The sequence below is a fragment of the Dromaius novaehollandiae genome, chromosome 1 (assembly GCF_036370855.1).
Source record: "Dromaius novaehollandiae isolate bDroNov1 chromosome 1, bDroNov1.hap1, whole genome shotgun sequence".
In the NCBI taxonomy this organism is placed as follows: domain Eukaryota; kingdom Metazoa; phylum Chordata; class Aves; order Casuariiformes; family Dromaiidae; genus Dromaius; species Dromaius novaehollandiae.
In genome coordinates this window covers 50,246,107-50,269,902 of record NC_088098.1, presented here as the reverse complement: position 1 = coordinate 50,269,902, position 23,796 = coordinate 50,246,107, and the positions used below count along the sequence as shown (strand labels likewise).

The window sequence follows — 23,796 nt, the reverse complement described above, 5'->3', positions numbered from 1 at the left end:
TACCATTCAGTGTTAGTCTGTGCACGAGTTTCACAGATTAATGTGGCAAAGTGCTGGTTGCAAAATAATATTGAGATCCCCTCTGCTCAATCCTGGTGAGACCACATCTGGAGTGCTGCGTCCAGTCATGGGCTCCCCAGTACAAGAGAGACATGGACATACTGGAAGGAGTCCACCAGAGAGCCATGAAGATGGGTAAGGGACTGGAGCATCTGACATACAAGGAGAGGCAGAGAAAGCTGGGACTGTTTAGCTTGGAGCAGAGGAGACTTGGGGGGGTCTTATCAATGTGTATAATAAATGATTAATGGAGGGGGTGAGGGGGGGTAAAGAAGATAGAGCTAGATCTTTCCCTATAGGGCCCAGTGACAGGACAAGAAGCAATGGGCACAAACTGAAACGTGAAATTAAACTTAAATATAAGAAAAAACTTTTTTACTGTAAGGTTGGTCAAACACCAGAACAGATTGCCCACAGAGTTTGTTGCCTCTCCATCCTTGGAGACATTCAAAGCCCAACTGGTCACAGGCCTGAGAAACCTGCTATAGCCAGTCCTGCTTTGAGCAGAGGGTTAGACTCGATGATCTCCAGATGGGCCTTCAGTTCACAGAGATTCTGTGATTCTTAATCACTGAAATTTAAAAAAATCACTGCTCTTCTCATCACTGTGTTCTTGATGTCACTGGCAGCAATCCTGGTTGGCTGAACCTGGGAAAATATGAAAAATTTCAGCTCTCAACTTTGACTGGCAAGATTGGCAAGAATGAGAAGCCTTTTTTGTCCTGTTTTGAACGTAGCAGTTACCAGAATTGTTCCTAAGCTCAGGATTGAAATACAATGCTGTGGCAGTGTACATGTGTTGAAGAAAGGCATCAGTGGCTACCCACCCACTTCATACCTGCAAAAGTACATTCTTATATCTGCTTTTCCACAGATGGACCACATGGTGTAACTGCCTTGGTGTTTGGGTTGCACCATTAGAGCATTCCAACATTTTTCTTGCATATCTTCAAAACTGTATTTCTTGGCTTTGAGCAAACTGAAACTGCTTTTTCTCAAGCTTCTAAACTTTCATGTCTCTTTAGGCACTAGGCTGGATGGCAAGATATCTCTTCTAAACAAAGGCAGGCCGCGATGCCCTCACGCTGAACCATGAAACTTGCTGGTACATTTCTGTCATATCAGTTGAAGCATATAGTCTAAAAGGTTACCGATCTCTTTGTCATTTATAACCCCATGACATCTTGTCTCTTCCTTAGAATATAATGTATTCCTTAGAATATATATAATAGAATATAATTCTTTGCAGTTGCTAAATCAACTTTGTCAATACAGTTGCAGCATGCCAGACTGCCAATGTCTTTGGATCCCATTGTGCTTTTTTTTTCTCCCATTGATATTATTTTTACTATTATTACTAAGAGTGGTCACCTGAATGTCAGTAAAATCATCCTTTGTCATAAAGAAAGGCTGCTTCAGTGTAGAATCCATAATTTCTCTGAGCCTTCACCATGCTAGCAACAGTAAATGTCATTAAATGAGTGTAGGTTTTCAATTCAATTTGGTTAATCAGCTTTTTTGGATTGTTCTCATCCTGCAGTCTGTCTCACTGGCTTCTAGCTGTTTCTCCTCAATGTGAAGCCTCTGTCCTGATAAGAAGAAAAACAAATATTTTTCTTTATTATACATTTTTTAAAATTACTTCTTATGTTACAGGTCAAGAATTTTATTTTGAAGACCCTTGCATAGGAACTGAGTCTGCACTGGCATCTTGTAGGACTATGTATAACCTTCATTAGCACCCATATTGCCGGGCAAAGAAGTGATTCAGGACATCTTGTGTGATTCCACATGGAGCATTTTGGGGAAGTAAGGCCATACACTTTGAGGAGACATAAGAGAATGATTTGAGGTGCTAAGAAAGAGATAAGTAAATGGAGTTTGCAGTGGGACAGGACACTTAGAAGGCAAAACCAGGAGAATTTTCAATCTTTGCTGTTTGATTGAAAATTAGCATAGAATGAGTCACATTTAAATACCTGTCTCTTCACAGGGAGACTGCAAACCAAACTGACTATCAGCTTACTCTTAAAAAATGTGTTTCAGGCAACACTGTTGGGTGATTAGAATGTTTCTCTATCAGGCTGCAAACATGTTTGCTATTATTTATTCTGTTCTTGACTTGCTAAGTTAAGTTGTGGGATGATTTCTTTGCCTTGTCTTTTTCTCTTACTGGTAAAACAACCAGGGCAATATCATTGTTGTTTGTAAAGTACATTGTGATTGATCTCTCTGAAAAATGAGCATTAGTATTTTGGTCCAGTGTTACATTTAGCAGCTATTTCCAGAAATTTAAACTTGAAAACTGTTAAGAGGTGCTGACAAGCTTTGTTTTATCTGATTAATGAGAGCATGTCAATTCTGGGTCTGAGGGAGGAATATACCCATAACATAGCCATACTTTCTCATCTCATCTGATATTTCTAAAGGCCCTCTCATTAATAATAATAATAATAATAATAATAATAATAATAATAATTGTCTGTTGCTAATCTTTCTTGTATCTGAAACAGTGGTAAGACTAGGGAAATTCTCATCACATAGAAGTCGGACAGTAATAATTGGCTCTGGGCAGATTAGGGCAGGTTTAATAGTTAGAAAATAGGGATGATAAAATATCCTGATTCTTAATGTTGGAAGCGAACTGCCAAATCTTTAAGTGTGCTTCATAAGGGCAACCAAAAATAGCCAGCATGTGGAGCAGAGAACTATTTAAAGACACGAAGATGAAGGATAGAACTAAAAGTCCTAACTTCTGCTCTTCAAACATCTTCTGGAAAGATACCTGAGGTCCTTGAGATCACTGCTTTCCTTTCAAAACATTGAGACGATCTTTCTCCTTCAAAAATTGTCACAGAGTAGGGATAGCACTTCCTATGTGCTGTGTAGTTCAAGTGACAGCAACTCCTTCAGCTCCTCCCAGGTAGGACATGATCTACCACCTCTTTCTGTATCCTGTGTCATCCTCCAAACTACAGCCTAATTATGGGGGAAAGGAAGTAAATCTCTTCTCTTGGTGCGCTGAGAACAGATTTATAAAGAGAAGGCTTGAAGAGAATTTTGTTCAAAAGTGTAGACATGGCAGATGAAGCTGTTGCTCGAGAAGAGGGCCTGTCGCTGGGTTTGCAGCAGTAGTCTTGCATCATAAGTTACCATCCCCCCCCAGCTGCTTCCAGTTTCCTGACCAGTTGTAATAAACCAAATTTGCAAAGATCTAACACTGAGTTGTCAAAGCTATGGATTAAGGCATGTAAAGTGTCCTTCAGTCCTTATTCCTGGAAGAATGTATGTTACATTAAACAGACCCGGATACGTGACAACTCTTCCCAGATCTGTCTCTTATATCATATATGGTCTGGTTCTGCTTTATAACCATTTCAGTACAGTAAATCTGGAATATAAGCATAATACCCTCATCTTGCTACCAGCACCATTTTTTTTAACTGCTCAGATATATAGTCTTACCTTTCATTTGGGTTTTCAAATTCAGCACTCAAACTCGTTTGCTACTTTGGATTTGCTTTTTTTCTTTTCTTTTTCTTTTTTTTAAATGTGGGAACTACATCAAGTTCACACAAGAAGCACAGAAGATTCCATGGACCTTCAGCATGCTTTTCAGTCTGACTTTCACTGTGATGTACTAAAGAGTCTAAATTTTCCCTTTCTCTGGTTTTCCCTTCCTCTCTCCCCTTCAATTTATTTATTAGCTTGCATGCATGAAAACACGATAGAATAAAAACATAACTACATATGAATCTCAGAAGGTGAGAGCTGATTGGTTTTATCCTTGTTGTTTTAATATATCTTATTTCAATCAAGACTGTTTATTATTAAAAATAACTTCATTGTGTCTTCAATATTTAATAAATTAAGCTCAATGCAAGGGCCTTTTGTAAAATGTTACTTCACGTCTAGTATCTCAAATTCATATATGCGAGATGAGACACTTTTCTGCTGAAACAGCCCATGGAGTTTTTGCATTACAAGTGTTCACAAAGTACAGGGACAGTGGCAGAATACAAAATTTGGGCTTAATTTGCTTTTTCAATCAAGGAACAAATTTCTGGCTGCTTTCTAGAAGCTAGTGGAGGCCTTTGTGTTCTGATTAAATCCAAAATCATCATAAACAATTTGTAACTGTTCTTAAAAAAAAGAATTCATTTTCTGTTGTCACTTTATGAGACTTCATAATTAAGTAGGATTATGGTAATTAAAGATGATTCTGAAATATGAATGTTGTCTAAAAATGATTTCAATATTCTGAGGTTTTGGATGTACACCTAAACTGAGGGGTGCTTTTCTTTCCTTTAAAGAAGAGAATGGCATGTTTTATGAAGCGTATATATAAAATAGACTGTGTCTAAATATAGGTAAATAACATTTAGTCTGGAGCATTTCTATTCAGAAAAGACAGATTTCTTTATTACTGAATTTATCTGGGTAGAAGTAAGATACCAGCTGACTCCATTAATGTTTAAAAAGTATATGATATACAGTTGTGTATCTATATCTGTGTGACTTTTTTTTCTCTGCAAATCTGCTTCTGACTTGCTACCAGTCCTAAATATATATATATATATGCACTATTTTAACCGATCAAGCATTAAAATAGCAGTTTATCTGGCATTGATATGTATTATCTAGGCATTGACAGCTACTTCTTATAAACATAAACTATTCCAAAAAAAATCAAAATATTGCTTTTCACTTACAGAACAGCACCAAAAATGCAGAGTCGTGACAACTCCCAGATACATTTCAACAGTATATATATTCCTCTGAAGGTCTCTTACTTTCCCAAAACATGAAATTCAGTGGAAATACTGTATCCTTAATAGTTAAAGATATGGTTAAGGGAGCCGATTCTTTATCCATATTCAAAGCTCAGCCATGAAATTGTGTTACTTACTTCTCTTTGAAATCAATTTACGGCAAAAATAATGAAGCTGCCTCCTAAGTTTCTATTCTTATCTAGAGAAAACCCCTTAAAGAATGACATTTCGTTACGGGGGACATTTTTTAACCAAGGGCTGGATTTTAATTTAGAAGGAAAAACAAAAGTTAGCCGTTCCCGGGCTCTCTCTAGCTTCAGGACGCGTGGTTAAACACATCTTTTTTCACTCATCTTAGATCCCTGCACGGGGAAACTCCCCCAGATGAAACTCCACGGTCCTGTCTTCACTGCCCTAAGAAACTGGGGTGATTTCGTGGCAAATATTTTACAAAAAGTAGGAATTTATAACTCCGAAGAAACACAAACTGAGAGGACGAAAAGCTCTTCCTGGCTAACAGTTAGGCGGGCTCTGCAAAGCACCAATCACAGATCAGCGCTTCGCTATAAATTCAGGCATCGGGGTTACTGTAGCCCAATTACTTTCTTTTGATTAGGAAGAAGTCTCTGCCGCGATGTCGGAGACCGCTCCCGTCGCCGCGCCCGCTGTCGCGGCTCCCGGGGCCAAAGCCGCCGCCAAGAAGCCGAAGAAGGCGGCGGGCGGCTCCAAAGCCCGCAAGCCCTCGGGCCCCAGCGTCACCGAGCTGATCACCAAGGCCGTGTCCGCCTCCAAGGAGCGCAAGGGGCTCTCCCTGGCCGCGCTCAAGAAGGCGCTGGCGGCCGGCGGCTACGACGTGGAGAAGAACAACAGCCGCATCAAGCTGGGGCTCAAGAGCCTCGTCAACAAGGGCACCCTGGTGCAGACCAAGGGCACCGGCGCCTCCGGCTCTTTTCGGCTGAACAAGAAGCCCGGAGAAACGAAGGAAAAAGCGCCGAAGAAGCGGGCAGCGGCGGCCAAGCCCAAGAAGCCGGCGGCCAAGAAGCCCGCGAGCGCCGCCAAGAAGCCCAAGAAGGCGGCGGCGGTGAAGAAGAGCCCCAAGAAGGCAAAGAAGCCGGCGGCCGCCGCGGCCAAGAAAGCGGCCAAGAGCCCCAAGAAGGCTGCCAAGGCTGCGAAGCCCAAAAAAGCGGCGAAGAGCCCAGCTAAGGCGAAAAAGATTGCGCCCAAGCCTGCCAAGCCCAAGGCGACGAAACCCAAAGCGGCCAAGGCGAAGAAGGCGGCGCCCAAAAAGTAAAGTGTTGAAGTGGAAGTACTTAAACCAAACGGCTCTTTTAAGAGCCACCCACGATTGTCCGAAAAAGGGCTGATGCGCTCGGTCACCGAACTCCGCGCCAGTAGCGGAGCTGACCACACACCACTACCCGTGTGGGACACTGGTCTGTGCAGTGGACGGGACGCTGAACTTCCGGCCGTCGTTACATTCAGACTTGGAAAAATAAAGTTTACATTGCCTGGGAAATTGCTTTCTCTTTCTGAGCACCGCAAGAGGGTGCATTTGTTAAAGGGACTGTCGGGGCGGGGGGGGGCGGGGGGGGGGAAGGGGCGGGCTGTGAAGCGCTGGGGCGCACAGGTTTGTTGTGGTGCTTTAACTAGTGCGGTTCCTAAGATCCTGTGTGCGATTGCCACACCTTTCAGTCCCCGTAGCTGCAAACTCCCAGCACGGCTCCGTCGCGTCCTTGGCGATGACCTTTCCGCTCGGCAGCGTTGTCATGGGACCGCTGGGCAGTTCCTAATTTCTGCGTGACTTCACAGATTCGCTGTTAGAGGAGCGGGGCGGCAGGCGGGTGGAGCTATCAGTAGTGCTCTTCCTCACCTTGCCGTCTTGCTTATACGGAAGTGCCAGCGGCAGGAGGTCTTTCGGTCCGCGTTCAGGACGCGCCGGGGCGGGATGCTGTGCGCCCGCGCTCTCGGCGTCCGCCCGCAGCCGGCGGCGGAGCTGCGCGGGGCGCTCGGGGCCACCGGGGCCGGGCTTTCGGCCGGGTCTGATTGGCTGATGGGGGAGACCGGAGCTGCTTATTGGGTGATTGAGAAATTTCGAAAATCCCGCGCTACCCGCCGGGACACGGGGTGCTGCCAGAGCCGGCTGCGGCGCTCTCGGGACCACGTCCCCGAGCCGGTTCGTCCTCCCAGAGCGTCTGCCCCGCGTTAGCGGTGTTGTCGCTACTTCTAGCGTTCTGCGCCGGGTCACGCAATCTATCAGGCTGACTCCTATCCTCTCGTACGGAAGGAAAAAGACTTTCAAGCCTGGAGCATCCCGAGATCACCAAGCAAAGCATTATCACAGTCCACAGTCCTTTACATTCCTCTCCCTTTTTTTCTTTTTTTTTTTTTCGGGGTGGGGGGAGTGAAGAAGTGCTTTTGAGAGCTAGGGGAATTTCTTCCCACTGATTGATTTAGCAGTAATTACTGCTTAGTTCACTCGGCTATTCCGAATGAAGTTTAAAAGTAGCATTCATGTTTATTGTAAGACATCAAGGAGTATTCGACAGTCAAAAGCCAGAAAATTATTTCATAGACACATTTGAGGTTGCGTTATTTCAGCTTTTTGAGACTCTAATCAGCACAAATTCTGAAGGACTGTGATCACAAACAGCACGTTTAAAAATAACAATGTTATCGGTAAGTGTGTTCACGCTTTGAAATGACCCGTATATACGCGACACGTGTCAAAGCTCTTTTAAGGAGTATGTGGGTGGCTCTTAAAAGAGCCTTTGGGTTAGAACTGGCGGTCCGGGACGCTCTACTTGGAGCTGGTGTACTTGGTGACAGCTTTGGTGCCCTCGGAGACGGCGTGCTTGGCCAGCTCGCCGGGCAGCAGCAGCCGCACGGCGGTCTGGATCTCCCGCGACGTGATGGTGGAGCGCTTGTTGTAGTGCGCCAGGCGCGACGCCTCGCCGGCGATGCGCTCGAAGATGTCGTTGACGAAGGAGTTCATGATGCCCATGGCCTTGGACGAGATGCCCGTGTCGGGGTGCACCTGCTTCAGCACCTTGTACACGTAGATCGAGTAGCTCTCCTTGCGGCTCTTCTTGCGCTTCTTGTCGCCCTTCTTCTGCGTCTTGGTCACCGCCTTCTTGGAGCCCTTCTTGGGCGCGGGCGCTGACTTGGCAGGCTCAGGCATTTTAACACCGCTTTTTCTAACACCGATCAACGAGAACAGCGCCTAAAATGGCCGCGCTGTCCTTTATTTATAGGGCCGTTATGCAGATACCCGGGCTCCAGACTGTACACTGTGGTTGGACATTATTGCGGGGAGGCGTGCCATTGCCTACGATTGGTCCAAATAAGATCCGCCTTCTCATTGGCTTAGCTAACAATGATCGCTTTTAGCCAATCGTTAAGAGCCAATCCCGCCTAGGGAAGGGATAAAAGAGGAAGGTTCTTTGCGTCATTACAATTCTCTCAGTTGGTTTCTTGCAGCGGTGGTCGCGTTTTCGCAGCAGAGCTGGGATGTCGGGCCGCGGGAAACAGGGAGGCAAAGTGAGAGCTAAGGCTAAGTCTCGCTCGTCGCGGGCCGGGCTGCAGTTCCCCGTGGGCCGCGTGCACCGGCTGCTTCGGAAAGGAAACTACGCCGAGCGAGTAGGAGCTGGAGCGCCTGTCTATATGGCGGCCGTGCTGGAGTACCTGACGGCCGAGATCCTGGAGCTGGCGGGCAACGCGGCGCGCGACAACAAGAAGACGCGCATCATCCCGCGCCACCTGCAGCTGGCCATCCGCAACGACGAGGAGCTCAACAAGCTGCTGGGCAAGGTGACCATCGCGCAGGGCGGCGTGCTGCCCAACATCCAGGCGGTGCTGCTGCCTAAGAAGACCGAGAGTCACAAGGCGAAAAGCAAGTAAACTTGGCTTGTTAGACTGCTCAGATTTTTCGAAGCATAACATATAACCCAAAGGCTCTTTTCAGAGCCACCCACACGATCGAAAAAGAGTTGAGTTGCTTTCTTGGCGAAAGTGGTTTGATAGTGATAGTAAGTTTTTGTGCATGTTGTGTTTACTTTTGAGAAGGAGGTAAGTCAGTGTTTGGTAACAATGTTTTCTTGTGAGAACAAAAAGAATGTTTCACTATGAGAACAGTCAGGTATTTCCACCTCATTTTTCTTTTTTTACAGAAAGAACGTTGTAAATGCTTCTACAATAATTTAATGGTTCTTTTGTGCCTCTTGTGTAAGAGGATTGCTGAGCTACTCCTTGTTCTCGTTTCATCTGTTTTCATGATTTTACTTTAAAGGGTATTTCAGGAATTATCATGTTAAACACAGAGGGTTAACTAAAAATTAAATCTGAAAAGCTGTATATGGTATGGAAGGAAATATAAGGAGAATGCCCAATCACACCACGTTACTACATTTAAAAATAAAGAAATCTGTCTTTGTAGGCCTGTGTGTTTTTCTTTAAAAGATATAAAACCCTCCTGTGACTGTGTTTTGTGTTTATTTAGAATTGGAACTATGAATTTTTAAGGGGAAATAGGTTATATTTATCTAGATCTTCAACTAGTCAGACTGGCACTGTAAAGCACCAGTACCTTCCAATTCCAGATAAACTAGTAGCACTGATACATTCTTACTTTAAGTAGGGTTTTCAAATATGCCAGTCTTTTGAGCTGAATGATCCTGCCCAACTATTCTTATATGTTTAGATCAGTTAATAGTGTGCAATATTATTTGAATTAATCTCCTCTGTTGGCACAAGCATCACCCAAATGCACAGTGTTAAAGCCCTTTAGAGTCACTACTGTGGATTGTGACAAAGACTGTCCAGCTGATGCCTTCTGTTAGGTTGTTCTCAGGAGCTTTGTCTAATGGCAGGGGCTGCAGCACACCACAATGGGGCCTGCAGCCCCTATGTGTGCAATACTTCTACTCTGCCTGTGCCCTGGGGAAAATGAGGTGTGCTTTGGGCCTGGACCTTCCCCCTGGCTGCAGCAGAGAGGCTTTTTAGGTAAGTCTCCCTCACACCTGAAGGAGGACATGAGGGATCAAGTGAGAAGAGACATAGCCTGATATGCTGACAGCACCTATGTCCAATGGTTTTCCTTGGAAGTGGATACGCTTAGCACAGTGCTGCTGCCACAGTGCTGCTTCTTTGTTCCTCATCCGCAGCAGCAACTTCTTATCTCCTGGCACTTGTATTTCCTGTTGAACTGTGACAACACAAAAGTTGTATTTTAACATGTACATCAGTTTTACCTCAAGTATTGAGAACAGATCTCCCCACGTATGTGCATGTGAGGAAGCCGGTCTCTGGATCAAAGCACTGGAATCCTGAGGAAGTACAGAGCCTCTGTATCCAGGAGTAGGATTTCGACTTCAACAAGCTCATATATATTGCAAGCAGAGATAGTCAGCACTGCCAGAAAAGTCCCTGTGTTTCTTTGAGTGCAGAGTACATCCAGCACATCACTCAGAATTCTTCCGTCCAGCTTGTAATTCATGATTTTCTCCATGATCTCTTTCCAAGAACTTCTTATTTTATTCACTCTTATCTCTGCTTGCTTCAGTAACTTGAGTTTCACACTCTCTGGTAATTTTGCTATTTATTAGTATTCCTTGTATTCATTCATAGCTATTAGTGATTTTATCACCCTGTGGTGACATGACAGTGATGTTGCCTCTAAACTTAATGTAAATAAGTTCTGTATCAGACAATTGTAAGGCAGGATAGGCTGAGTGGTGATAAAGCTGGCAAATTTTCAGTTATGAAGACTGGTGTCTTTCAGGCTAGGTATACAAGGTGAAGGAATGTAGTAAAGGTGACTTTCAATAGATGAATGTTTCTTTCTTTTGTAAAAAAACAGATAATAGTAAAGAGGAGATCCATATCATATAGTGCCTTAGTTGGCTGTATCACTTGATTCCAATATCCTTTCCCTTTTTCAAGAATGTGCAATATATATAAAAAAATAAAAATCCATGTTTAGGGACAACTCAGTAATGTCAATCTATATATCAAAAGTCTTAGAACAACATAGATAAAATATAAGATTAAAAATGTTTGCATCCCTTTTCGACCTTTACTTTACCTGCAATATTAGGAATAATGCATTATATAAAATAACCTTACATGCCTTCTAATTTGCAAATTTTTAATATTATCCTTGTCATAGGAGATACAGATTTAGATTTAAATTGTCCTGTAAGCTTTCAATAAAATTAGCACAACTTTGCAGAAGTATGTGATATTAATAGGCAGATGTGCTGATATTTTCTTAATAGTGATATATTGTCATGTGTAGTTGTGCTGAAGATGTTGCTTTAAAATGCAAGTAAAATGGAAATAAAAGTGGGCCATAGTCCTGACTGAAGCACACTGAGAAAGCTACAGATTTAAGAAAAGAAGGAAAAAAAAAAAAAAGAAAGAAAAGAGGGAGAACACAGAGATTTGCAAAGGTTTCCTTTCTCATTTTATTCCTAGTAGTACAATGTGTCCAAACTCACCAAAAATGTAATTCCTGTAATCGGGGGGGGGGGGGGGGGTCCTGAACTTGGATCCAGTACTTACTGTCCCCAGGCTGTAGTAAAAGCAACTTCATTAGAAATTATATCGAGCAGCAAAGTTTTCTTTCTGCTTAAAGTGTTTGTGCCTAAAAAACCTGCTGCATGAGAGAACTGACAATGTCAGTAAGAAAAACTGTTGGGACCTGTTTCCCTGGCCACTTGTGGCAGCGTGCATGCAAGACAGCAATCCAGGAAGTATGATGTCCAAGTATTTCAAAGGTGCTCCACACTTTGGGGAAGGGAGTTTGCAATAGTTAATCTGCGAGCTACTGGTCTCAGCCCCTGCATCACTTAGAAGTTCTGCCGAACTGCCTTCAGAAATGATTTTCAGAGTCTTCCAGTGGTTATGTTACTAGAGGAAAGGTTACACGAGAATACTCTTCTTGCATTTAGAGCTATCAATAATTAATGATTCTCATGGATTAAAATGTTTCCTGTAATTGCTTTAAGATTCTTGACAATGCAGAAGGTTGCTTAAAGTCGTCTAACACTCCACTGCTTCAGGAGGCTTGTCTGGACACTGAAATCCAGGTTTGGAGAAGAAAGCATGTTTCTAAGAGTGGAGCCAAATGATAATGTTAGATAGCAGACTGGAAGGTCTCCTTGTACCATACATTGCAGTCGGGGGGGGGGGGGGGGAGGGGGGGACAGAATTAGTTCATTGAGTTCAGTCACAGAGTGAACGTAATCTAAACTAAATGTACTCTTGCCAGCCCAAGTCATAGGTATTTCTCCACTAAGTGGCAATACTTTCACTTAAATTTGTTTAAAATAACAGTTTGAACTAAAATGGAATTCACAGGCCTAATTATAATTACAGTCATGCAAAAGATACTCATTCTGGACAAGTGTAGAATAATACATGAAAACACCAGTTACATTTTCCCCTGAATTTGGGGAATATATGCTACCAAGGAATGTAATGGACATTTGGCTCAACTTTTGTAGATTAAATTCAGGAATTAAGTCACGTAAATACACAAATAAGTGTAATATATGTATGTATGTGTGTATTTTCAATATATTTGTACATATATGTGTCTCTGTGTGTGTATGTATAAAACAAAACTCCAAAACAGAATCTAGCCTTTATTATAGAAAAGTAAGCTGAAATTCTGTTAGGAATTACATTTAAGTAAACCAGCGACTTGTTAAAAGAACTGAAAAATCTCATATATGAAACATATGAAAATAAAAGGCAGAAGAAAGAAAAAAATATAAAAAATGGTGGAAGACTTTTAGTGAGGAAAATATTACAGCAAAGTATATAAAAATAAGAAAATTAAATTTGCAAAATGCAGGTTTTAGAGAATGGGTAGGATAGATTCAGATTTAAAAGTCGAACCGAATATTTTAAAAGTTGGGTATGTTTAAATTGCATAAAATATCAATATTATAAGAAACATGAAGTTTAATAGTTATACCTTTATTTTGAGTGTCAAATAGATGAAAAAATCTTGATGAATTTACAAGAACAATTTGCTAACTCTTTTTATTTACTTATTCATCCATTTTATAAGTACAATCCAGCATACTGTAAAAAGAATGTATTCTGGGTTCATTAGCAAAAACGTGAAAAAAACAGCGAAGTTTTTAGATTGTTCTTTTGAAATAAAATTACATGCGTGCTATTCATTTTTGGGTGACATCCAAACATTTTTTCCTGGTGAAGTCCGTAATGTTTCCTCCTGCCTGCTGGAGTCACTTACACAGTAGTGAGGGCGTTTCTATCTCAGAGGCCGTAATACGGTGACAAGGACGAAGCGGCAGGCGGCTGCCGAAGCCGAGACCGGCGCCCGCGATGCAGCGCTGTCCCGCACCGGGCCCGGCCGGCGACAGGTCTCCGGGCTGCTCTGAGCCTCCCCCGGCGCCCGCTCGCTCCGACCTGCGGGTCGCTCCGCGCGGACGCGATGGCGCTGGGGGCAGAGGACGCCGTCGTCCCGGGGGCGGGGGAAGGTGCGGGGGCGCAGTGTCCGCACGGACGAAGAAAGCGCGGGTCGTCCGCGGCTGCACGGAACAAAGGGCGAGACTGAGGCGGGGGAGGGAACGGTCCCGACGGGGGGGGCGGGACGGGGCGGGGATCGGCGAGGGCGGGCGACGCAGAGCGAGACACCGCATTGGCCGGATTTTGCCGCAGACCCCCGGCTCGGGCGGGGAGGGCCGGGCCGGGGGGCGCCGCAGCCTGAAAGAGGGGCCGGAAGCGCGGCCCTGCGCTCTCGGCCCCGGCACGGAGCGAGAGCTGATACCGGCAACAGCCCCGCGCGGGGGGCAGCGCCGAGATGGGAAAATCGCCAGAGACCCGCAGGCGGGCGGAGGGCTTTGGCGGCGCGCAGGGGGCCCGAGCGCGGGAAACCGCGTGGCAGCGGCGGCGGCACGCCGCAGGAGAGTCCGGCGCCGCTGCCGAGCGGCAGAGGCGGAGGGGGAGCCGGCGCCCGCCGCGGCGGCCTCCTCGCGGGAAGCCCTCACCCAGGCACGCAGGGGCCGCCCCGGGGCGGCGAGCGGAGGGAAGGGGCGGAGACTGAGTCCGAGCGACCGCCTCCCGCCGCCCGACTGCCCTCCTGCCCGCCGCAGTCCCCAACCAGGTCGGCTCCCATCCGCCTTATACCGCCGCCCGCCGCTGCTCTCACCACACTCGTCTCCGGCAGTGCAGGCGGCAGTATGTCTGGCAGAGGCAAGGGCGGGAAGGGGCTCGGCAAGGGGGGCGCCAAGCGGCACCGCAAAGTGCTGCGCGACAACATCCAGGGCATCACCAAGCCGGCCATCCGGCGCCTGGCCCGGCGCGGCGGCGTGAAGCGCATCTCGGGGCTCATCTACGAGGAGACGCGCGGCGTGCTGAAGGTGTTCCTGGAGAACGTGATCCGCGACGCCGTCACCTACACGGAGCACGCCAAGCGCAAGACAGTCACGGCCATGGACGTGGTGTACGCTCTGAAGCGCCAGGGACGCACCCTCTACGGTTTCGGCGGTTAAGCTACTCTCGAGAACGGTCGCGCTGCTGCAACACCAAGGCTCTTTTCAGAGCCACCCACAAACCTCACAATAAGAGCTGTTTGTTACTAATTTACTGTTTATGAATGGGTTTATTTTAGTAATTTCGAAGTGTCGCATGCAGTTTTCCTATTCGGTTTCCCAATTACACAAGTGTTACAGTGTCTTGGTTTAAACTTTGTAAAGACAAGCACACTTTAACATACGACTCCATAGCATATACTGTACCATTAACCCGAATGTTTTAAAGAATTTCATGAATGATGAAAATCAGGTACGTCTTTATTTTGTATTTACATAAACCTCCTCACTAATGTAATCAGCGTCGCCCTCACCGTAGCTACAAAGCAAGATTGAGTAGTTGCAGCGCCGAAGCTGTGACGGTGTAGGACGGAAGTGCCTGCCATTACGTTTGTGTTTTTTACTCCAATAGAAATAGGACATTTACAATCCTCTCATTTGCATAACGTCCTTATAAATAGGGGGGGCAGCGGCCATTTTCGAGGTTGTTGAGGTTCTGTAAAGGTCTTCGAAAGAAAATTTTGAAGATGCCTGAGCCGGCGAAATCTGCACCAGCACCGAAGAAGGGCTCGAAGAAAGCCGTCACCAAGACGCAGAAGAAGGGTGATAAAAAGCGAAAGAGAACGAGGAAAGAAAGCTACTCGATCTACGTGTACAAGGTGCTGAAGCAGGTGCACCCCGACACCGGGATCTCATCTAAGGCCATGAGCATCATGAATTCCTTCGTCAACGACATCTTCGAGCGCATCGCCGGCGAGGCGTCGCGCCTGGCGCACTACAACAAGCGCTCCACCATCACGTCGCGGGAGATCCAGACCGCCGTGCGGCTGCTGCTGCCCGGCGAGCTGGCCAAGCACGCCGTCTCCGAGGGCACCAAGGCCGTCACCAAGTACACCAGCTCCAAGTAAAAAGGTTTTAGTCTGCAACCCAAACGGCTCTTTTAAGAGCCCCCCACCTTTTCTGTAAAAGAGCTGGGATTGCAATTAAAAACATTTCGAGATTTTTTAGTTTATTCCTAAACTAAATAAAAGCATGCTTAAATAACATACTACGACACCAAACAAGAAAATACTTGATTTTTTTGAGCAATAAACAGCTCTCGTTATGAGGTTTGTGTGTGGCTCTAAAAAGAGCCTTAGTATTGAGCTATTTAGGTTTGAAAAGCGAAAGTTCTCAGCCGCCGAAGCCGTAGAGGGTGCGTCCCTGGCGCTTCAGAGCGTACACCACGTCCATGGCCGTGACTGTCTTGCGCTTGGCATGCTCCGTGTAGGTGACGGCGTCGCGGATCACGTTCTCCAGGAACACCTTCAGCACGCCACGCGTCTCCTCGTAGATGAGCCCCGAGATGCGCTTCACGCCGCCGCGCCGAGCCAGGCGCCGGATGGCCGGCTTGGTGATGCCCTGGATGTTGTCGCGCAACACTTTGCGGTGCCGCTTGGCGCCCCCCTTGCCGAGCCCCTTCCCGCCCTTGCCTCTGCCAGACATGCTGCCGCCTGCACTGCCAGAGACGAGTGTGGCGAGAGCAGCGGCGGGCGGCGGTATAAGGCGGATGGGAGCCGACCTGGTTGGGGACTGCGGCGGGCAGGAGGGCAGTCGGGCGGCGGGAGGCGGTCGCTCGGACTCAGTCTCCGCCCCTTCCCTCCGCTCGCCGCCCCGGGGCGGCCCCTGCGTGCCTGGGTGAGGGCTTCCCGCGAGGAGGCCGCCGCGGCGGGCGCCGGCTCCCCCTCCGCCTCTGCCGCTCGGCGGTGGCGCCGGACTCTCCTGCGGCGTGCCGCCGCCGCCCGCCTGCGGGTCTCTGGCGATTTTCCTGTCTCGGCGCTGCCCCCCGCGCGGGGCTGTTGCCGGTATCAGCCAGCTCTCGCTCCGTGCCGGGGCCGCGCTTCCGGCCCCTCGTTCAGGCTGCTGCGCCCCCCGGCCCGGCCCGGCCCGGCCCGGCCCTCCCCGCCCGAGACGGGGGTCTGCGGCAAAATCCGGCCAATGCGGTGTCTCGCTCGGCGTCGCCCGCCCCCGCCGATCCCCGCCCCGGCGCTCCACGGCCCCCCGCCCCCGGTTTATACATCGGGCCTTCCCATCGTTGGTTTTTATTTTTATTATGATTGTTGGCACGTATAGCGGCCTTTCTCGCGTGTATTTAAATAATCTCTGTCGTCTTTGTCTCGTCCGAACTCCATCTTTTTTCCTGTCTATGAGCCCTAAATTTTGCTAGAAAAAAGGCAGAAGGGAAATGCTCATAGCTGATGGAAAATAATTCTTTTTCGTTAAAAATGCACCGTAATTGTTGCTCCATGTTAGCAAGAACGTGATCAGCTTTGTCCCGCGCACATACACTCACAAACACGTACATATAATCTATCTTACATTTACCTATCAAGCATGTTTTTGACCACTGAGAGGAAAGCTAACCATCTAAAATTTTTTTTCCGAGAGAGGATATTATACTGTGAGAAAACACTGGAAACAGAGACGTCACATCCTGGGAATGTTTCCTACTGGGGAAGCAAGACCCATTTGTACCCAATATCTTAAAATGTAATGGAAAGCAAAGAATATTGAAATGTTTTCACACTCATCTTCAGGTTACCTCTTTGCTGAACATGTACCAATTAAAATAGGAGTGCTCTTAATACCTTTACAGGTTAGCAATAGAGGCTATTATTCTAATTATACTAATTCCCTGTCTTCAGGCAGGGAGCTACTCAACCTAGTAAGTTTTTCTTCTCAACAAAAATAATATTCAGATAATTTACACTAACATTAAACACAATTTCACACATGCAGAAAAGTGCTTTGGAGGTGTTTGGCATTTTACTTTTCTTAACATAACAGACATTTGCAGATTTCTACTGAGTATGGCAAATGGAAATCAGAGGCTTGTTTCCATTTAACACAGGGACATTGAACTAAATAGATATCAACTTTTACAACAAGAACTTTGCATTATTTTTTTGGTTCATTTTTCACCTTTCCCAAATTAGGTTTTGTATTTTGAGAACTCATATAATTATAAAGGACCTTCAGCTTCATCCTTTTGTGTAACTACTTGGAATGCAGCAAAAAGTGCTTCTTAGTGGCAAAAACATCATCTTTTCTATATTTTATTCAGAATAGTTCCCACATTTTTAAGGTAATATGTTTATATAGTTCTTTCCTATTCCTCTCCTCCTCTCCCCCCCGCCCCCAAAAAAGGTGAACTAGGGACACATTCCCAAAAGTAATTGCTGTCCCTTTGAAAGGAAAAGTATCTATATATGCTACTTTTCTAAAAACATAGACATAAGGCATGAATTTTTTTAAGTCTCAGTTGTTGTCTTTTGGTTCTTTATCCATTTCTATTCTCACTAAATACCAGCCCTGTTCAAAAAATCTTAACCTTCTTTTTCTGAAATTGGGATGTGTCCTTGGGGTAAAGGTACCAAGCAATCTGTTTTATCATTCAGGTTACTGCCTGACTGATAACTGTGACTGCAGCCTCTAGGAAAGGATCATGGCCCATGTGATTTTATTTTCTTGATGTAAGGCCCTGCTGGCTTTGCTCTTTAGCCATCTTATTAGCAACATCAGCAGTCAGATTTTATTTCATTCCTACATTTGAATTAATGAATCCTTTACCATTAAGTGAGAGAGACATCAGCACCTTGGCATCAGCCTCCAGTCAGAGGTAAAACATTGGTTAAGCCTCTGGTACTTACAAAGCAAAAACAACAACAACAACAACAACAACCCAAAAGCATAACCAGAACGTTTTATGGAGGCATCCATATGCATGATGGATGTATGAAACCAGTATGGGAATGTGTGTGCAGGAGGAAAGGGGATGTGGGAATGCAGGGGCTCCCCCTCTGCAGCAGCCAAGAGCCCAGAGGAGCCTCAGGGCACTCAGAAGCACAAGTGACTTGTGCCTTCAGTGGGGGTGCTGCCTGTGCTGTGTTGCGAAGAAGTGCAGTTTTGCATAGGTATTGGGACATTGTGGTGAATTACAGAGTTTTACCCTGTACTTTCAGCCAAGAAGCCTATAATGAGTAACCCATAAATGTTATTTCTGATGTGTTAAAGAAAAGAAAAAAGAAAAAAAAAACTCTTATGGATACAAAGTGTTGTAATCAGAATTGTTCTAGTGTTTAAAATACAGTGTATCCTGAAATAACTCTAACGTGTTTTTCAGTTCCGATCATTCCAGAGCCATCCAATTTGATAAATTTCATAGGGGTAAGAACTTTCCATTTTGCCTAAGTCTAAACCTCCCAGAAGTTATAGAAAGCTGAAAATTTTATCTATACTATGTACACACACACACACACACACACACACACACACACACACACACACAAAAGTATTTATAAAACAATTGCTGTTCAGTCCTCATAGCAAGTATCCAGTATTGGCTATACCACGTTCAATTTCTGTGCAGACTGTGCTTGCACTGCAGCAGGGTGAACTCGCAGCTTGCACATCACTGCTTGGATGATGAGTGAAGCAGCAAGAACTGGCCTGACAATGCTGCTCACCCTGTTACCACTTTCAGCACTGGCTGTAGAGATGGAGAGACATGTTTTATCTGGGGAAGTTTTTGTACTACATTATCCTAAACTGAGATTATCAAAGTAGCAAGACGGTGACCTCCTACTCATTTTCATGGGAATTTGTGTAGTCACCTCTCTCAGACCTTTGAAAAGATCATTCCCTGGAACTGGAAAAGTACAAATCCATTTAAATAAGAGAGAGTGCGTGTGTGTGTGTATGCACGCGTGTGCACAAAAATGATTCTTAAAAACAAAAATTAATCTGTTTTGTGACTCTGCTCAGGAGACCTGGTGGGAAGGCCAGCTCTGGCAGGACTAAAGGAAACAAGGTCCCATTTTAGCCATGAGCAGCTGCCTTTTTTTGGAAAAATATTTTTTAAAACATCTGACAATTATATAACCAACCTGAACTGTAGCCAGCACGGTTCTTTCTTTGGGAGTCCTTTAATGTCAGTGCAAGAGTGATTTTAATATTCAGTTGGTTGACTTCAGCAAAGTATATGGCAATTCTCAAACAAATGTCCTTTATCAGTGCACTGTACAGAGTAGATCTGACCTGGTTCTCATGGACTGTCACAAGTCCTCTGCTATCCTCCTATGAGCCAGAAAGGCCAGGAATATTCTCTTGCAGTTCACTTGGGTAAAGTTTAGAGTTCAGCTCACTGAAAGGCTAGCATTGTTTCTGAAACACACTGAAAAACTTGCACTTGATTTTTGGCACTTCCTGAAAGCCTGACTTACAAAAGTCATCCTTCCTTATTTTCAGGATGATTTTATATCATGCATTAAATTCTGCATCTACATGTACATCGCAACACGTGCATATCATGCTAACATCTGTGGGGAATATCTTAGATTTTCAGGTTTTGCTTAAATCTGAGCACCTACTGAGAATGATCATTGGAATATCCTTCCGGAATATCCTTCTTAGTGGCCTCACAGATTGAAGTTATTATAGTCCAGCATTTCATGTGGTTTTGGTAGTCCATCCTGATGGATCAGTGTTACGTGCTTGATAATATGGAAAAAAAAGGGGTGCAGAGAGCAGGTGGATCCATTGCACTAACAGCTCATAACTGTACCTTGAATATTCATGATATGGGGAAGGAGTGTAAAGAAGTGTTGGGAAGTTTTCAGAGATATATAGTGATGGAACAGGATAAAGGGTAGAGAGAGCTGTGAAAAAGGATATGCAACAGATTTGAGCAACATACTGAAAATTTTGACTCTATTTAATCTCCACAGGTGCACCAGTGTTTTTGGAACAGGAGACTTAACACAGCATAGGAATGATTTGTAAACATGGAATGGGTCAAGCCTGGTGACACATTGTCTTTACAGCCTTCCCAGCTCTGTGCTAGAAACTTGTCCCAGTTCTTGGGGGTACAACAGCCCACAAGAAAGGGAGCCTGTTCTGAAACTGAAGCTATTTGCCTGGTTTCTGGATGGTCCAGATTGCTCTCTCCATGATTAAGCTAACCGGATGTTAAGGAGAAAAAAAAAAAGAAGAGAGAAGAGAGAGGAGGAGGAGGAGGAGGAGGAAAAAAAACTCACCTGATGTGCTCTGAAGGTTTGCAATGGTACTACAAAAGCTGTTCACTTGCAAATTGTCACCATCAGGGATTTAATTAAAGTGATAGCTGCCTTTCAGAAACTGGAGCTTTTCAAAATGCATTAGCTATTAATGATACATATAGATGTCTTAATTTGGAATCTATAAAATCATAAATTCTGTTCCTTCATTCTGCACAATGTGATGGGTTGCAGGCGGCAGCTCCTGAATAACCACGCAGAAATCATCAGTAGAAAGCAGTTGTAGCAACTGGTGTTGCAACACTGTAGCAAATGATATAGCAAAGCTCTATGCAAAAACATATCAGGAGGGGAAGGCAATTTTGTTTCAAAGCAAAGTGATTGTGCTCTAAAACACACACACACACGAAAAACAAGATACGTCCAAGTGAGCTGGCTAGGACTACTTGCAGCAACATGCAGGACAAGGAATGATAGCTATGAGCCCTGATCAGGTCTCCGGGGGGGAGGGGAGGCGTTATTTTGACTATGATGTGCTGGTCTGTGAATGTGCCTCTTGCAGGGGTTAGAAGCTAAAAGTAATTTCAATCTTTTGTCTCTCCACCTTGGCACACTTCTGTGACCATTAGCATTTACTCCCTTGCTTTTGTCTCCTTAGACAATTGTTTTATTGCTTCAGGACTGCTCTTGATCTTCCCATCATCTTCCCTCAATTGCTTCAGCTTATAGTCTGGCCTTCATTTATGCTGCACTTTGTTTTCCCGAGCTGAATATCCAGAGAAGCTGCATATAATAAGTAGTCAAGATTCAAGCACATCTAGGTACAATCAACACCTGCTATGCTTATAGCCATTCTTCTGCCTTCCTTTCTGGTGCTTGTGCTCACATATTGCCTTCCACACCCTTCCCGATACCTGTCAAAAATCTCTACGTATTTTGCAGAGTTCTGAGAATATGTGATTAGTCACATATGTGGACAAACTGAGAGCTTTCTTCCATCCCAGTAATTCAATTATTGTTTGATGAGTGCTCACTGCATTAGTGAAGGCCACCACTCTTTCCTGCCAGAGTTTAAGGCTTCAGAGGTTCACAGCTACAGAATGGTTGTGTGTTCATTGAAAGGATCCTTTGGAGCAATGCCACACACCGTGGTTCAGTTTTGTCATGTCTGATATTCCGAAAATGAGAGCGGAGAATTTTGGCACAGACTGGAACCTGGATTTCTGCCAATATATGGTCCTATGAGGAATAAATATCCCAGGACAACAGGGATTGGAGAAGCTAAAAATGTTTTATCTCCTGACTCCCATCATTCAAAGAGAGGATTTGAATGAGTACTGCTTGCCAGCATACATAGTAGTTTGTGGTAAATATTGTAATACATTGCCCTAAATATTTAAAAGGCATGGAGCTGCTTGTTGGGCTCAACTTTAGGACTTCTAAGGTAATTCAGTTTCTGCACTCTATGGAGCAAATTAATTTTACAGTGAAAAAAACCCTGTTATCTCAAAGCCAAGGTATCAAACTGAGCTCACAGTTGTCTGCTGCTAGCTGCTGCTATGAAATCACATTGCATTGGTTTATATAGCATGTTCCTTGAGCAAGTTGCCTTCCTATTAGTCATGAGTGATAGCTTTGCTGAGACTACAGCTTTGCATTTCACTACAGGTTCATAGCAACTAGCCACTACCATAAGATGAGACCAGAGCAAGTGTTCATATTGCTGTGATAAGAGTTACATTTCTGAGGAGTTTAAAGCTACAGCTACAGTCCATACAATGCTCATAACCTACCAAAAGAGATAACATGATTTTAAAGTGGGAGAGAACAGGAAAGAAAGCAGCAAGGCCATACTGCCCAGGCTGGCAGGGAAGCTGAGATTGGCCGTTTGTAGGCACCAGCCTCAGACTTCACTGATGTGGTTACTGCCCACTGTAAACAACAGATGAGCAATTCTGTGAGGCAGTTAGGAAAAGGGATTTGCAAATGAAAAGACTGTGATAGGAAGTTTAAGATTTATCTTCATCTACTGGTTGCTTGGAAACTTCCGTAACACCTTACAATAGCTAATTCAGATTAAGAACTCGCTCTTTTTTCATACAGATAAAAGTATTCCAGATAAGTATTAAATGTCTTAAGTAGAGCTGATTTTGACTTCTGTTAGAGAAAAAGGTGCCTTGACCAAACATTATGAGTTACTAAACCTGCAGTGCATTGTATATATCCTCACTTTCATCAGAAGCTTACGAAATTGTGTAAGAATTTCACCAGGATCTCAGTGATCATATGCTATTTTATCTATTGGACTGTCAGGAAGTCCATTCTTACAAGGAGTGATTTGAGGCAGATCTTACCAAGCACTAGATCACGCACAGAAGATGGAAAAATAGCAAGGAACAATCTCACCAAGCAGTTAAAAGTCACCTGCAAAAGCACCTTACATGATTACTGACAGTCAAGTAGGGCAGAGTGCTGGCAGTTTGTGAGGCAGTCCTTGGCTAGTGGGCGTGCTGCTCTTGCATGCAGCCAGCTTTTACCTGTCGGGATTCACCAGGTCAAACTCCCTTCTGCAAAAAAAGCACAGAAATGCTCCTGAACTCTAGCTGGTGCCAGAGGAACTTTTACTTTTCCTCTCCCTTTGAATTAGGAAATCTTTCAGAACATCTGTGTGTCTTAATACTGAAAAACCGTAGAGTCAAACAAACTGTCTTGGCAAATTCAGTTTAACTTTTCACTTGCCTTTAATGCTCTCCTTCTGGAAGGTATAGTATTTTAAGGCTTGCCTGATATTCAGATTTTCTGTGAATTCATATACCATGTGCAAGCAGGTCTAGAAATTCCTACAGCAGTTTCTATATTGTCAGTAACAATGTAATTGAGCAAGGAATTAAATATTCTTGATGTCAGCTTTTATTTGTGCTTTATGAAAGCAGCCTCTGTACTTTTTTTCCTATCTATATGTGATTTGGAATTTTTGTTGTTGCTGTTTCATATTGAAATGATTCCATGCTGTTTACAAACTGAAAGGGTTCCAGCGAGGGTTTAATCACCTTTTGGTGATAGAGCAGCACCCCTTATATAAGCCAGAGTCAGTCTATTCCAACCTGCAGTCCCCCATTCTCACTGCTACAGCTGTCTGCAATTGTTACAGACTTTCTAAACCCACACAAAGTTTTTCCCTAATGGCTAACTTTATTCTCTGGAACACGCTTTCATGGATTACTAGTCATCTTTTACCTTACTGTATATTCCAAAGAACTTCTTCAGGTTCAGGGAATTACTGAGCAGGGTTCATATGAGCATGCTTCCTCCAAAAAGCCTTGCAGGCCTACTCCCTTCTCAAATACA

At 44.7% G+C, this 23,796-nt stretch overlaps 6 protein-coding genes across 6 annotated transcripts; 4 read left to right on the top strand and 2 right to left on the bottom strand.

The window, feature by feature from the left end:
* The first annotated feature begins 5,401 nt into the window (after nt 1-5,401).
* On the top strand, nt 5,402-6,348 carry LOC135328249 (histone H1.01-like). The gene has a single exon (XM_064511057.1). The coding sequence runs from the start codon at nt 5,467-5,469 to the stop codon at nt 6,121-6,123; it is 657 nt and encodes a 218-aa protein (XP_064367127.1). The 5' UTR covers nt 5,402-5,466; the 3' UTR covers nt 6,124-6,348.
* Nucleotides 6,349-7,327: 979 nt separating this feature from the next.
* LOC112983609 (histone H2B 1/2/3/4/6) lies at nt 7,328-8,073 on the bottom strand. Its single transcript, XM_026100839.2, has one exon. It carries the CDS (start codon nt 8,008-8,010, stop codon nt 7,630-7,632), a length of 381 nt encoding a protein of 126 aa, XP_025956624.1. The 5' UTR covers nt 8,011-8,073; the 3' UTR covers nt 7,328-7,629.
* A 162-nt stretch (nt 8,074-8,235) lies between these two features.
* LOC112983580 (histone H2A.J) lies at nt 8,236-9,263 on the top strand. Its single transcript, XM_026100794.2, has one exon. The coding sequence runs from the start codon at nt 8,340-8,342 to the stop codon at nt 8,727-8,729; it is 390 nt and encodes a 129-aa protein (XP_025956579.1). The 5' UTR covers nt 8,236-8,339; the 3' UTR covers nt 8,730-9,263.
* A 4,666-nt stretch (nt 9,264-13,929) lies between these two features.
* On the top strand, nt 13,930-14,684 carry LOC135328274 (histone H4). Its single transcript, XM_064511221.1, has one exon. It carries the CDS (start codon nt 14,045-14,047, stop codon nt 14,354-14,356), a length of 312 nt encoding a protein of 103 aa, XP_064367291.1. The 5' UTR covers nt 13,930-14,044; the 3' UTR covers nt 14,357-14,684.
* Nucleotides 14,685-14,852: 168 nt separating this feature from the next.
* On the top strand, nt 14,853-15,441 carry LOC112983617 (histone H2B 7). The gene has a single exon (XM_026100866.2). The coding sequence runs from the start codon at nt 14,923-14,925 to the stop codon at nt 15,301-15,303; it is 381 nt and encodes a 126-aa protein (XP_025956651.2). The 5' UTR covers nt 14,853-14,922; the 3' UTR covers nt 15,304-15,441.
* On the bottom strand, nt 15,384-15,935 carry LOC112983642 (histone H4). Its single transcript, XM_026100898.2, has one exon. It carries the CDS (start codon nt 15,878-15,880, stop codon nt 15,569-15,571), a length of 312 nt encoding a protein of 103 aa, XP_025956683.2. The 5' UTR covers nt 15,881-15,935; the 3' UTR covers nt 15,384-15,568.
* Nucleotides 15,936-23,796: the final 7,861 nt, after the last annotated feature.

Coding starts and splice junctions, on each gene's coding strand:
- LOC135328249 (XM_064511057.1), top strand. CDS start 5,467: ATGTCGGAGACCGCTCCCGTCGCCGCGCCCGCTGTCGCGGCTCCCGGG.
- LOC112983609 (XM_026100839.2), bottom strand. CDS start 8,010: ATGCCTGAGCCTGCCAAGTCAGCGCCCGCGCCCAAGAAGGGCTCCAAG.
- LOC112983580 (XM_026100794.2), top strand. CDS start 8,340: ATGTCGGGCCGCGGGAAACAGGGAGGCAAAGTGAGAGCTAAGGCTAAG.
- LOC135328274 (XM_064511221.1), top strand. CDS start 14,045: ATGTCTGGCAGAGGCAAGGGCGGGAAGGGGCTCGGCAAGGGGGGCGCC.
- LOC112983617 (XM_026100866.2), top strand. CDS start 14,923: ATGCCTGAGCCGGCGAAATCTGCACCAGCACCGAAGAAGGGCTCGAAG.
- LOC112983642 (XM_026100898.2), bottom strand. CDS start 15,880: ATGTCTGGCAGAGGCAAGGGCGGGAAGGGGCTCGGCAAGGGGGGCGCC.